At 47.2% G+C, this 13,034-nt stretch overlaps 2 protein-coding genes across 6 annotated transcripts; one reads left to right on the top strand and one right to left on the bottom strand.

The window, feature by feature from the left end:
* Positions 1 to 432: 432 nt before the first annotated feature.
* FAM104A (family with sequence similarity 104 member A) lies at positions 433 to 9,008 on the bottom strand. Of its 5 annotated transcripts, none has more exons than XM_052809087.1 (5): positions 8,797 to 9,008; positions 7,017 to 7,113; positions 3,098 to 3,139; positions 2,764 to 2,826; positions 433 to 1,086 (listed from the first exon to the last, which is right to left on the bottom strand). In XM_052809087.1, exons 1-5 carry the CDS (start codon positions 8,841 to 8,843, stop codon positions 841 to 843), a joined length of 495 nt encoding a protein of 164 aa, XP_052665047.1. In that variant the 5' UTR covers positions 8,844 to 9,008; the 3' UTR covers positions 433 to 840. The 5 variants fall into 5 exon arrangements, with proteins under 5 accessions (XP_052665047.1, XP_052665045.1, XP_052665044.1 ...); XM_052809085.1 differs by lacking the exon at positions 3,098 to 3,139 and adding an exon at positions 5,490 to 5,619 and having other exon boundaries at positions 8,797 to 8,993; XM_052809084.1 differs by lacking the exon at positions 2,764 to 2,826.
* A 160-nt stretch (positions 9,009 to 9,168) lies between these two features.
* On the top strand, positions 9,169 to 12,989 carry C14H17orf80 (chromosome 14 C17orf80 homolog). The gene is made up of 4 exons (XM_052809080.1): positions 9,169 to 10,590; positions 11,008 to 11,115; positions 11,320 to 11,436; positions 11,964 to 12,989. Exons 1-4 carry the CDS (start codon positions 9,246 to 9,248, stop codon positions 11,990 to 11,992), a joined length of 1,599 nt encoding a protein of 532 aa, XP_052665040.1. The 5' UTR covers positions 9,169 to 9,245; the 3' UTR covers positions 11,993 to 12,989.
* Positions 12,990 to 13,034: the final 45 nt, after the last annotated feature.

Below are 13,034 nucleotides of genomic sequence, written 5' to 3'. Positions count from 1 at the left end.
ATTCCTTAGAAGTTGTTAACCTTACAGTCAAATTAAAGAAAAAAAAAAAAAACAGAAACAACTACACACTGTAGCAGAAAACAAAACATTTCACAGCTAGAAATGGGTAGTGGAGCAACGTAAAACCTCTCTCCTCCAAAAGCCCCTCCCCAGGCTACTCTGTACTTTTCTCCATAGGCACCATGACTCTGCTCCCTAAGTGAACCCAGCAGGCACCTGACATTTCAGCTACAGCTGCCTAAGCTTTCCTGGTTCTCGTTTCACATTTTGTTTTCAATACTGCAGCAGTAAAGATCAAGCGAGATAGGGCTCATCGCACACCGAGCTGGATGGAAAGTTCGCCACTGGGGCAGTCCTAAGGGATTCCAGTGACTGCACCTATTCCTTACTGTCTTACTAACTCTAAATGCTCAAATAAATTATGTTGCCAAATAAATTTTTTACTAGTTTATTGAAATTAAAAAAGACTTATAAAACTGAAGATGAACGTTTTGAGAACTTTACATAAAGCAACAAATTGCTAACAAACAGATTAGGCAGTTGATTGGAATTGGACATTTTGCAATCCTATAACACAGATGTGGATTCCTCAGTCTCCTCTTGACACGTACTTTATAACCACCCCAAAAAGAATCCTATAAAAATTGCTTCAAAGCCCCTTTTGCATTGCAATAGTGCAGCAAACCACAAGTAAACAATTTCCTGTTAACCTGTTATTTCAAATATAGACTGAAAAGGCAACAGGCGTTTTGTGCAATTCCATTTTAACAAACTTTTAAGTTGAAATATCAAATCTACACAGTGCTGTCCCTTCACAGAAGGCAGGGAACTGCTGGTTCATCATGTAGGAAGGCGTCCCCGGCTCTGTAAGCTGTGAAAGTGTGCCTCCTTCAGGATCTGGTTGATGTGGAAGTAAGGACCTTGGCTTAGTGCAGACTGCTCATGGAAGGACTGAGAGGAGACAGGACTGGATCCTGCAATTATCGGGTTTAGGCTGGTTTCTGCACCGCACGCTCTGTCAGGGCTGTTGATGCTACTGCTACTACAGCTGCTGCTGCTGCTGCTGCCGCTATCGCTGCTGGAGGACTGAGACAAAGAGAAGGTTAACAGCAAAATCACACGGTTTTCTCTCCTGTCCATAATGAAACACCTCAGGTAAGCAAACCATCTTTACGACAAGTCCCTCCCTTCCAGGCTCACGTTCAGCCTGATGGACTAACGTAAATCCACCAGGTGCTTTCTTGGCATTCACGGCTTCCGTTACTGCCAACACATGAAAAGCGTCACAGAGCTGAAGGGATGAGCAAGCCTTCACCCGGAGGTTCGCTGACCTCCAGTACGTTGGATTTCAATCTTTCGGTTTTAGGCCCACCAGCTCTGCCCCCATGACCCACTTTAGCACTAGTGAAGTTTGCTGAATTTATCTGAGAATTGGAAAATAAAGAACATTCCTACTGAACTGCATGTGTCAGTAAAGGCAGGCAGGGCATGAGGAAAAGTTTATCACTTCTGTTCTAGCAGACATTTTAGGTAAGCACCATGCAAAGCATTTTCCTACTAGTCAATCTTTCTAAAATGAGATCTGAAGCATCCAAAGCAACAGACTGTTAAAAACAAATGCAACATGATACCCATTTTAAGTCTTTGAACACTTTGACATACATACAACTACACTTCTCCCAGTTAAGTACTGGGATGGCAATGTTAACTGGTAGTTAGTTTTCCATAACAATTTACTTGACATGACAGTGAAAGAGCGACAGGCATCGAAGACTTCCACATGCAGAAAAGAGAACTCATGATTTAGCTTGCATAGGGGACAGGGCTCATTTCCCAGCATTTAGGATAAACACATTTCATGGTAATGACTGGAAGAGCATTAGCCATCGTTTTCAGTGTTTCAAAGACATAAAACTGTTTGGCTTACACCATTTCAAGGGCTGCTAATGAAAGGTTCCATTAGTTAGAGCTGAAATATTTCATTAGTGTGTGATACGCTGTTCAGGACAACACTGCAAATATTTAGGTGCTTAAGAATCAGAGAATGGCTACTCTGCTATCCCATAAGAATTAAATTCACAAAAGCAGCCAGTGTGACAGCAGCTAAAAAAACCACCCCATATTTTTTTAAGTATTAAACTAAAACGACAGAAGTCAAAGCTTGGTGGCCACAGCAGAGGAACACAAATTTAAAGAAGTCCACAATAATTTAACAGTCAGCACCACATCCAGAAGGCCTCACTTTGGAGTAAATCTGAAGAATGGTGCAAACTGCACCCGACATATCTGTCAATGAGCAGTGAGAAAGGCCCAGGAAGGCACTGTATGAACATTTGAGGCGGCCCACATCTCAATGCTGACTGGAAACCCCAGGGCACTGGTTCTGCAATCGATTGTGACAATTCAACCATATAAATTTCCTTGTTTTGCTAAGCACCAAAAATGCTTCAGTTCTTTCTGTTGTAGTACAGCAAGCAAGACTATGGCACCGAGGCTGCACCCGCGCTGGCGTGTTAGGTTCAGCTAGCAAGGAGAAACCAACAAAACACATGTGAAATCATTCTTGAGGAAGCAGCAGATATAACTACATGAGCAACCAGCTCCTCCTCCTAATGCTGCTAACGCTAGAGAGGGAGAGAGAAGGACAGAGAGGAGCCACGAAATGGTGCTTGCTAGACCATCTCTTTTTGCATAGAAGCACAAATATTGAAATGCAATGCCGTTATGCTGAACAAGTCACAGCAGCCTTGGAGAGAAACCCACCGCACAGGACACTTTGTTTCCTTTTAGTCTGTGTTCCTTACTGTTTTTCGTTACAGCCACCTTCTGAAAATCAAGGTAAAAATTGAAATGAGAACCTAGTATTACTTACTGCTAAGGTTTCACATCTTAACAAACATTTCAGAGCTGTTAGTAATGATTATTTTATGCATGTCTAATTTTTTTAAAACCGAGACAGTGTCCTGGGACGTGCTTCCTACATCTAAGGCTGTTGACAGATCTGGCTTGTCAGACCCTCTTTATTTCCATTTCTCTAATGCAAAAATTCACTAGCACGTGAAGCCCGTTTATTGCCCAAATCACATCAAAGACCTACCATTTCCCCAGGCTGTGGTGCACATTCTGTTACGCATTTGGACTACAATTAGACAAAAAAAGAATCCTTAAAGTCATCATGTCAGCAATGACAGGCATCTACACAATGAAACAAAGTTTTAAGCAAAAGGGCAAAGGAAAGTAGCCCAATGAAAGTTTATGAGTACTTTTAAGTATCAAAAGGGCATCTTCAAGGTTTACCTGAGTCATTAGCCCCTCTTAACATCACACTGAGTAGCTACAGAAGTTTTAAATAACTTCCAAACAAATGCCCTGTTAAATGTATTAATCTGATCTGTGACATAGCATCTCAATCACTCATGACAGGAACTTAAGAAACAGCCATTCAGACCCTGCTGCTCTCAAAATCATTCAAGATGAGTTTAACAGAGACATTATCTGGTTTTAGTTAGAATTTAAGACCAGCCCTTCCTCACTAGTGTAATACTGTAGAGTGGCATAGCTGCAACGCTAGACAAACACTTTGATTTGAGAGAAGCAACTGCTGCTGTGCGTCAGCAATCTCCACCAACAAAACAGTGGTATTTCTAAGCTCTGGGGAATCCTGTCATCTGTCAGAATAACAAAGAGGAACCACAAGAAATTAGGTTTTACAGAAGTTATTCAGGAAGGAAAAGAGTTAGCCAGAACACTGCAGACTCCCTTCCTTCCCAGGGAAAATCAGAGCAAAGGGCTTTTCATTGGCGATTCCCCAGCTTGCAGAGCACAACTGCAGATTCTTGTAATTCCCGTGAGCGGCTGCTTGCAGCCAGGCCCCTCAGAGGATCCACTACAACTTTGCCTGACTTGACATACGGGCCAACAATGACACTCCTGTAGGAAGGGCTTTTGCTGAAGTTATAAGTGAGTACCAGGGAAAACAACACAGCTAACCTCTTGGTCAATGGAGGACAGGCTGAACAGGAAGGGAAACACAGTAGCAAATGCTCTGCTTCGCTAATGTTTAACATTCGCTGTAGTTCTAGCCTAGCATTTTTGTCATGTGCCTGTTCACAGACTGAACTACAGAGCAGAAGTTGACTGTCATCCTCAGGGTGGCTGTCACCCAGAAGTGTGGGAGTGGTTTGTTCCAAGAAGAGCAGGAATTGCACATAGTTATAGTGATGTGCCAAGAAGCAGTGCTGACAGAGATTGAAGAGAATCTCAGTTTCCCTCCTGTAAGAGTCAGTCAGAGTCAAGGATGCTGTCTAGCCTGGATGAAACAACAATCCAGTGGGAGAAAACAGTGATAGCCTTTTGCATCAAATCTAGCTCACATGAGCAGTAGGATTCAAAGTGAGGGACTGAGGGATAACATCACAGAACAGCCCATGTTTGAACTGCCACTAAGAAAAAAATCTCCCTTCGTCTTACACGTATTGCTGTCAGCTATGAAGAGTAAGACAAAAAAATGGAAAGAGATCCTGACAAAAGCCAAATCCAGTTTTAGTAATATGGCTGCCTGATTTTCATACTGAGGTTATGTTCTCAAGTCAACCCCACTCTGTAAGAGAAAACAGTCAACTTTCAACCAAAGGAAGGCAAAAGGAATCAGTACTCTAGCTAATGTTTCACAAAAAGCAGGTGTGTGTATGCCATCAGATGAAAAGCAATTCTCTCCTCATGTACTTTTTGAAGTTACAAATTGCTACTACACACACACACTTTCTCCCCTAGTTCAACATCCTAAAGCTACTGAGGATTTTTAATCAGCAAGAGCTGTCTTTGCAAACGGCAAAGTATCAGGAAACTAAATAAAAGTTTTACAAATGGCCAAGAATTTCAGTGACATCAATCGGAAGCACTTGTGCACTATAAGCAGAAGAATTTCTCCATTTGGCACAGGAAGTCCTTAAGGAAACATTTGAATAATACTGATTTAATCTCATAGCTTGAATTTCTGGGCATGCTCAATTCAGTGATCCTACCTTACAAGAGAACAAGCAAAAAAAAAAAAGTTCTGTTCATCGGTAGACAACATTGTGAATTTTTTACCCTTCAGAAAGGGAACATTGATTTATGTAAAACTGCGTCCAGCAGGCACATTCCTCCACTTCAGCATCAACAGTAAGAGATTCTCCTTGCCTGCACATCAGGGTTTAATGTGTTAAAAACATACTTTTACAACGCAAGTGCATGCATGAAGCAGGAGTCTTAATGTTAGCCTCAGCAACTGAACTCTGCACTGATGTCGCTGGTGGCGGGGCAGGCAGTTCATGCCCATGCTGTTCACTTGCAGGCACCCCAAACAAAACAGCCATTAAGGACAGAGTTAAGGTCATCCATTCTTGTGTGGCTACTACAAGACTATTTCCATTTCCGCATTTTGAGCAGCTTTGCCCAGTCAAACGCCAAGTGTTTATATGACAAGCAAAGGTGCTTCTGCCACTCACCATTAAGGTTTTTCCTGATATTCTTAATTTCATTACTCCTACTTCAATCCCTTGTTCCACACTAAATTCTTCCTCCTCCCGCCAAGCTCGTTTAGCCATTAACTACTCTACAAACGAAGAGGTGTTTAACCTGTTGGACAAGTGATTCAGTGTCAGATGGCAAGCAACTATTTATGGTTCTACCCGTTATACAAATACGACTTCATCCCAGCAAGTCTTACTTCTGGCAAAACAACAATACAGGAACCAGGAACATTTTTCATCACAGCGAATTCCTTCATGATGAACATCTCAGCTGTTAGAGCATTTTCCATACAGTATCACTGACATTAGCTACTTGTAAAGGTGTACAGGTTAAAAGAAAGCCTCCCTCACAAAAGGAACGGTGAGATACAGAGCTTTGTATCTTTTTAAGTGGAAATACACATTTGAAGCCATTGCCATATGATAAAAGATATGTTGCTCAAAGTTACATAGCATTAAATATTTTCTGCAGTCGAAGTATAGTTAACAGTTCAATATAACTGCAATAGTTCGTAATTACTCATTACAGCCAATCTTTGGAGTCAGAGGGCTGTACAAAAATCAACAAGGATATTTCAAAAACCTTAAAAGTAATCCATTTCATTAACTTCCAGGGACACAAACCAGGAGGGAGCCTCTGCTCTGCGTGCTCTTTTTCATGAATATTTTGCAACAGAACTACATTGCTAATTAGAAATGCATACAGTGAATTTTCAGATGATTAATACCGGCAACAATTCAGGAAATCTGGCAGCAGTTTGGAAATCAGCATTTTGTAAAGAAGTCTCATAGCTAGCAAATTGCACCATCCTAGAACACCTGTCACGCAAGCGATGAGAGAAGAAGAGACAGTTTATCCCACATCCAGCAAAAGATCATGGCAAATATGAGTAGAAACCCAATAGTTTGAGTTCAAGTGTTTTAGCTGTGAACAAGCGAGTCTTGCTTAAACTGCCAAGATCTATCAGAGCATTTTTTAAACATCAGATAAGTGCTACTGCTTGCAAGAGGCACTTTGTGTATCGCACTAGTTGGAATGCTTTTTGATTTTCTACCACAAATAATCACATTACTATAAGTAAATGCAAAGCTGGAAGAGTAGATGGCCAGGCAAAGTGACCACACACACTTGTAATCTACCCTAGTCATTTCCTCGGTTCTGGATATGTTACACGTTGTTTCAGATAGCAAAACTGAAAGTGGCAGCAGATGCTTTTCTTGTATCTTCACTTGGGTACTACACATCAGTATTTGAAAGATATTAACAGAAATATTCAGGCCAAAGATAACCAGGTTCACTAGAAAACATGCTGATTTCCAAACCACATTTTACAGATTTCAATCTCTGAAGCATGTAACAGAGTCAAGCCTCGTGACCTCATACACAACGAAAAAAATGTGTTTTCATTAACTACTCTCCATGAATAAAATTTCACAGAATATTCCAACTGTTATTTAAATTCAGCATTAAAGGAAACTGAATTTGCCCAGGAAGGCTCTCACCTCAGTGTCCCAGGAGTCCTGAAGGACAGTATTCCTGGTACTACGTTTTGTCTGGGGAACATGACCATCATCTTCATTGCCATTCCGTCTCCTCTTCCTGAATAAAGTTCAGGGAGAAAGGAGAAAAAAAAAATATTATCAGTTTACTGATATACCTTCTGTTTTGTCATCTAAAGGCAACTCTACAGAATTAAAAAAGTGGGAAAATTAATAAAGGATGTATCTAAACCTCTGATGTGCTGTGGACTTCCACATTCTCTTTTTAGCGGTTCTCTACAAAATAGAGAGAAAACTGTCACATTTCTCACAAAGTAGCCAGGCTGATGTTTTCATATCAGTTTAAGGGACATGGACTCACACCTACCATTAAAACCAGTGCTGAGCGTCTTTCTAAATAAACTCATTTGACAATTCTCAGCCTTGCAACTGCTCTCAGTACTCAGGCACATCTAAAAATAAACCTGGGACTTTGAATAACATCTGACAGGCTGAGAAAAACACCCAGGAAGAGTGGCAGTGACCACACTTTCAGTAAATACTGAATTACGTTCATCTTGCTTACACGAGTCTGCAGTTAGCGCCTACGATGACTTTCTTTAGTCTCTCCACTCTGACAGCATTTGAAGTCAAGTCACATTCCTGAACAACATTAATTTCCATGCAGAAAGGAAGTTTTGTCAGAAAACACCTCATGGAAGACAAATCCTTCCCTGTTTCTATGTATTTGCCATTCTCTTATGACATCAACACTGCTTCACAGCAGCTGATCAAAAACAGCAACCTAGAATTCCTGCAAATCAACATCCCTCAGCGTCCGCAGAATTTTAATGCTAATATCAAATGATTCGTCCCACCGTACAAACACTACGGGTCAACCAGGACCTCAGCACGCTGGACACTATCCAAAAAATAGGATGGAGCTGTTTTGCTGCCTAAAAATTAATACACACTCAAATGAGTCAAAACAGACTCAAGCGAGGTATTTATAACCAAATCTTTTCTTACAGACAACCTTCTGCAGCAGACTCAGCTGCCAGTATTTGGTCCACGCCTACAGACCAGGAGCTGCCTCCTCGCTCTCCCATCCCTGGGATGTCCACAGCACTCTCAACCGTTGTCCACCACAGTCCACCGGCTTCTCCCTCTCCCAGGGCCACTCTTCTTAGAGGCGACCTCCCCGCCTCGCTCCACGTTTGCATTGCCTCTAGATCCCTCCTTTTCTTAACGCCTGCAGCCCACCAACAAACTCCACACCTCCATCCCCCACGGCCTACCCTGCCTCCTCACAACCCCGGGCACTCACAGCCCAGCTCTTACACGCCTCACGGTCCCTCCAGTTTCTCCCCCACCCAGCTAGGACCTACCTCCTCCCCCTTCCCCGCCAAGCCGAGAAATGCCCCTCCAGCACACCGCGAAGCCCCCCCATCTCCTCTACACTCTCTACGCCCCGAACGCAGCCAACCACCCCCCCCCCAAACCCGGCTACACCTTTAACGTTCACCGCCGCCACTCTCCCAGCCCCAGTTTAACCCCTGCCAGAGATCACGGGGCCGCTCCTCCCCTCTCCCCCCCCCCCCCATCCCTCACCTTCGCAGCTCCCCCCCTTTCCGCGCCCCCCTCTTCCTCAAGCCACCCCACCCCCTCCAAAAACCTCCCCTCCGGTGCCCGAGAAGGCCGTCCCCCTCGGTGACCGAGCCCCTACCCCTCACCCCAAGCCCCCCCCAAACCCTCCCCACCCACCACCTCCCCTCAGGCCCCGTTCCCCCCCACACACACACACCTCTGTCTCGCTCCCCGTTCGCTCGGCAGCGGTTGCCGGCAGCTCATGGCGGGGCTGGGCTGAGCTTTACGAGGCCTGGACGAAGCAAGGCGAGAGGCTGCGATGCAGTACGGCCTAACCCGGCCCGGCGCCCACCGCTGAGGAGAAGACGTTTCTCTCCCTTCTCTCCCCCCCCCTCCCTTCCCCGCGCCCGCCTCGCTCCGCTCCAACCGCCGCTTCCGGCGCCTCCGCCTCCTGCGCATGCGCAACGCCCGCCGCCGGCCGGCCGCTCCCCTCTCCGGCGTCACAACGTGCGCCGGCGCGGGGTGGGCGCGCATGCGCGTTGCGCACCACCGAGGACCCCCCCCCCCCCCACACACACACACACCCCCTCCCTCCCAACCGGGAGTAGTGGCGGCGGCGCCTCACGGAAAAGCGGCGCCGGGAGGGCGGCCCGGTGCTGTGCTGACATGGCGGCGGCACCGGCGGGGAAAGAGCTGTGCCCGTATTGCCACAGGCCCTTCAAGCGGCTCCGCTCCCACCTCCCGCACTGCAAGGCCGCGCCCAGCTCAGCCACCGGTAGCGCCCCGGGGCTAGGCCCAGGCCTAAGCCTAGGCCCAGGCCCCGCCGCCGGGCCCTCCGCGCCCGGGAGCGGCTCTGGTTCGGACGGAGCCGGCCTCGCTGCCGCCGGGCAGGGGGCAGGTAGCAGGCCGCGGGTGGGTAAGAGTGGCAAACGGCTGCCCAGCCCCAACGTGGGGCAGGGGCTGGCCGGTGCGGTCCCCCGGGAAGCGGCGGCGGGACGCGTGGAGAAGGATGCGGCGGCCTGGAAGGGGCGGAAGGTTGCAGCCGAGCAGGGTGGAGGGTCCGGCCCCGGGCTTTGCCACCAGTCCAACAGAGGCCACGCAGAGCCGAAGGTGGAACCCGCAGTACGGGAGGTAGCCACGTCCCTTGATTTGCTCCCCGAGGAGGTTAAAGATATACCCAAAAAGCTGAGTAATGGAGTGAAAATAGTAATAGAGAAGCACCGCGCCAGGGTGATCAGGGAGAAGAGCGGTTCCAGGAGCAGGGATTCTTCAGCAGGGAGCCACAGCACACACAGGTCACCTGTGGAAGGGCCGGATCCAGGCAGCGCTGCTGAGCGTGCTGACGCAGCCCAGCCTGACCCACAGAAGGGAATAACTGTTCCAGATACTGCAAACACAGAGATGCGCAGCCTTGGAGTAATGGAGAACACGTCTGTGAGCTCAAAGGGAGAAAAAGGCAGTAGTTTAAAGGCAATGAAAATACCCGCACTTCAAGATCCCCCTGAAGCTGACTGCAGAAGTAGCCCCAGTGACCTCATTCAGCAGGAGGCAATAGACAAAACCGTGACAGAAGAGAAGCAGATGTACCTTGAAGTTGGTGTGGAATACAAAGCTCCTCTTTCTGCTTTGCATACGAAGAGCCTCCATCTGTCAGCGATAGAGGGTTTCAGAGGTCACAACGAAGGGGCATCCAAAAATTACCTAACCAGCATACAAAAGCTTCGAGAGAGCAAGGAGCAGATGGCTGTAGTTTCCGAGCCCATCCTGAATGCAAGGAGGGACACAGAGCTGGCGCTGCACCAGTTCTTGCTCCACACCTCCAAAAGCCAACCCATCTGTCTATCCCAGGCCTCTGGCAGGAGCAGGCAGGCAGGTGCCATGGGCTTGGAGTGGTTTCCAGACTTATATCCTAATTATGATGGGCTCAGTATTTTTCCAGGGAAGCCTTTCCAAGAAGACATGGGGATCACAATGAAGACAGCAAGGGGCAATTTCTCAGAGGGACAACAAGGTAATGTGAGAAAAGTCTCTGCTGCCGAGATTTACTGCGCTGTCAGGCTAAACTGTCCCGTGTGAATGGGAGAGGAGGGGTGGGAAACACTAAGCTGCTGGGCTTGTCCAGAAAGAGATCCAGGAAGGATCCCAGGAGGTTAACTGTCCAAACCTCCAGCCTGCAAAACTAAGGGTTTATGTTTTTATTTAGGTTTGAGTCAGGCTCTTGCATGTTTGGGCTGGCAGAGCCAACTCACTCACCTTGTGGGAGAGACGATTCTGCTCCTCCCTTCTGAGGAGTCAGTCCCGAGCCCAAGTCACCTGCAGCTGTGTCAGATGCCAGCTCCGTGTTCACCACCCAGCGCAGGGAATGCGAGCGCCATGCATATTGCCCTCACTTTCCTACCTTTGACCACTCTGACTTCTCATCGCACAGGTCCCCTCTCAGAAAGGCGTCTGATGGATGTAAGGCTCAGGGAGCTGCCCGCGTGGCTGGCCACCTGTGACTTTTCTCTTCAGGGGCTGCTTGGAGGAGTGCAGAAAGGTGAGGCTAAATTCTTCACTCTTGGGGCAGAATTGTCGCACTTACCAGATTTACGTGCTGCAGCCTGGTCCAAGTGGCCAGTCTGGATCTTTATGAAGGAGTAAATAAATAGACCCAGCCATTTGGCTTTGGAAAGTTACATGGAAGCCAGTGAACTCCGTAAGACTCGCGCATGGTTTGACCCTTGCATTTCTGTTCCAACAGCCTGGAGCAGCTATTATGACAAATACATCAATGTGAAGAGGGGCGGACCAGCTGGGATCTCTATGCTGCTGGCTGGATACTGCCTCCTCAGCTATGGCTGGAACTATCAGCACATCAGTAAGATTTCCTTCTTGGTATCTGTCTTATTTCAGGCAGTTCCCCCTTTTGCAGCATGTAGAAAGTCTATTTGCCATTCATGGTAATTCAAGCTCTGAAAGTTTAAATACCTCACATTTAAGACTAACACCAGAGCTTAAAGAACCGTATTCTGACCTGGCTTAGGCAGGCAGAGGAATTCAGCTAATAATGGTGGCAATAACAGTTGCTGATTCACAGCTTCTCCCTGGAGAGCACCAGGAACTGTCAGGAGCACTTTTAAACCCTGCACAAAGCAGAGGGAAGAGGTGTTTCAACACTAAGCACCCCTTCCCTGGATTTACTCATAACTGGCAAGGGATTTACTGGTGTTCCTGTAGTTTCCTCAGCAGGACTTGCTCTCATGCGCAGCTCTACAGCACATAAACAGAGAAGGCTGCAGTCAGCCTCCTGCTCATCACTGCTGGGCAAAGCACCTTCATGTAGTTCCCAAGCATAGCACTGTGCTAACACTCATCTGGTTTTTCCCTCCCTCCCCGTTTTTCTAGAGAGTCATCGCTGGCGTAAATACCACTGAAGAAGAAGCTGGAACAGCACCCAATGAACAGTCACAAATATTTGACTGGGAGTCAGCAGAAGTGCTCAGGACCAGTGTCCCAACGGGGATTCAAATCAGCAGAGGCCCATTTGCTGTCAGAGACAGGTTCTTTAATGGGGGGGGACGACTGCTTTTCAGTTACCCTCCTGTAGACAGGGGTGACACTGACAGTAACAGCCTAAGGTCACTGCTGTCTGTTTCAGGCAGTGTTTAGTACTGAAAGAAGAAAGTGTTAGAGCTGCCCATCGGAGGTCTGTATGCAGCAGAGCTCCCGTAGTCTGCAGAAGCCTGAATCTCTCACTTTGGGACACCAGACACAGGACAACTCCTTGACCTGGGCTGTTAATGTGGATTAATTGACACGTATGTTGTAGTCCGAGTGTTTGGCAGTAAAGTCTGTGATGTGTTGTGGCAGGGTGGGCTTCAGCTGGAATAACCATTCCCTTTAAGTTAGCAGAGTTGTGCCCCACACAGCCCGTTTCTTACTTACCCCTCTCCACAGCAAGCGCGATGGGGTCTGCTGCCAGCTGGCAGGAGAAGGGTGGTCCCCACAGAGCCCTTCCACAAAGGGCCCCCCAGCCCCTGCTTCGCTGTCAGCACGGCACTGGTGGGACTGCCCAGGCTCTGGGGGAAGGACCTTTGTGAAGGCATTAAAGCAGCAGCACTCGGACCGCAGCGCCCTATTTCTGGAGGAAGAAAATCCATTGGATTAGCTGTTGTGCCCAAAGGGCAAACCGATGTCTGCATCAGACAAATGAGGACAGTTATGAGAGTGCTAGTTGTAGCCTGCCATCATCAAACATGTCTGGAAAAGGGTTGGTCATGTTACAGGCATGAAGGGTAAAAAAAAAACAAAAAACCCAAGAAAAAAAATCTGAACTCTTTATTCAAAGAGCAGTGCAGTAGTGCTGTGTCAGAGGTGTTTCACCAAAAACTCCCTCTCGCTAGCAATAAAAGCCTTTGTGAATTTTCCTTTCCTGCTTGGTGCTGTCTGTTCTCAAAAATGGTGTTTCTTGACCCC

This window comes from Harpia harpyja, chromosome 14 (genome assembly GCF_026419915.1).
Source record: "Harpia harpyja isolate bHarHar1 chromosome 14, bHarHar1 primary haplotype, whole genome shotgun sequence".
NCBI lineage: Eukaryota > Metazoa > Chordata > Aves > Accipitriformes > Accipitridae > Harpia > Harpia harpyja.
Note: the sequence above shows the minus strand (reverse complement) of the source record. Positions and strands in the feature narration are given on the sequence as shown.

Coding starts and splice junctions, on each gene's coding strand:
- C14H17orf80 (XM_052809080.1), top strand. CDS start 9,246: ATGGCGGCGGCACCGGCGGGGAAAGAGCTGTGCCCGTATTGCCACAGG. Junction 10,591..11,007: donor TTTCTCAGAGGGACAACAAG/GTAATGTGAGAA, acceptor CTCATCGCACAG/GTCCCCTCTCAGAAAGGCGT. Junction 11,116..11,319: donor GCTTGGAGGAGTGCAGAAAG/GTGAGGCTAAAT, acceptor CTGTTCCAACAG/CCTGGAGCAGCTATTATGAC.
- FAM104A (XM_052809087.1), bottom strand. CDS start 8,843: ATGAGCTGCCGGCAACCGCTGCCGAGCGAACGGGGAGCGAGACAGAG. Junction 7,114..8,796: donor GAACGGGGAGCGAGACAGAG/GTGTGTGTGTGT, acceptor AACTTTATTCAG/GAAGAGGAGACGGAATGGCA. Junction 1,087..2,763: donor GAAACAAAGTGTCCTGTGCG/GTGGGTTTCTCT, acceptor TCTTTGTCTCAG/TCCTCCAGCAGCGATAGCGG.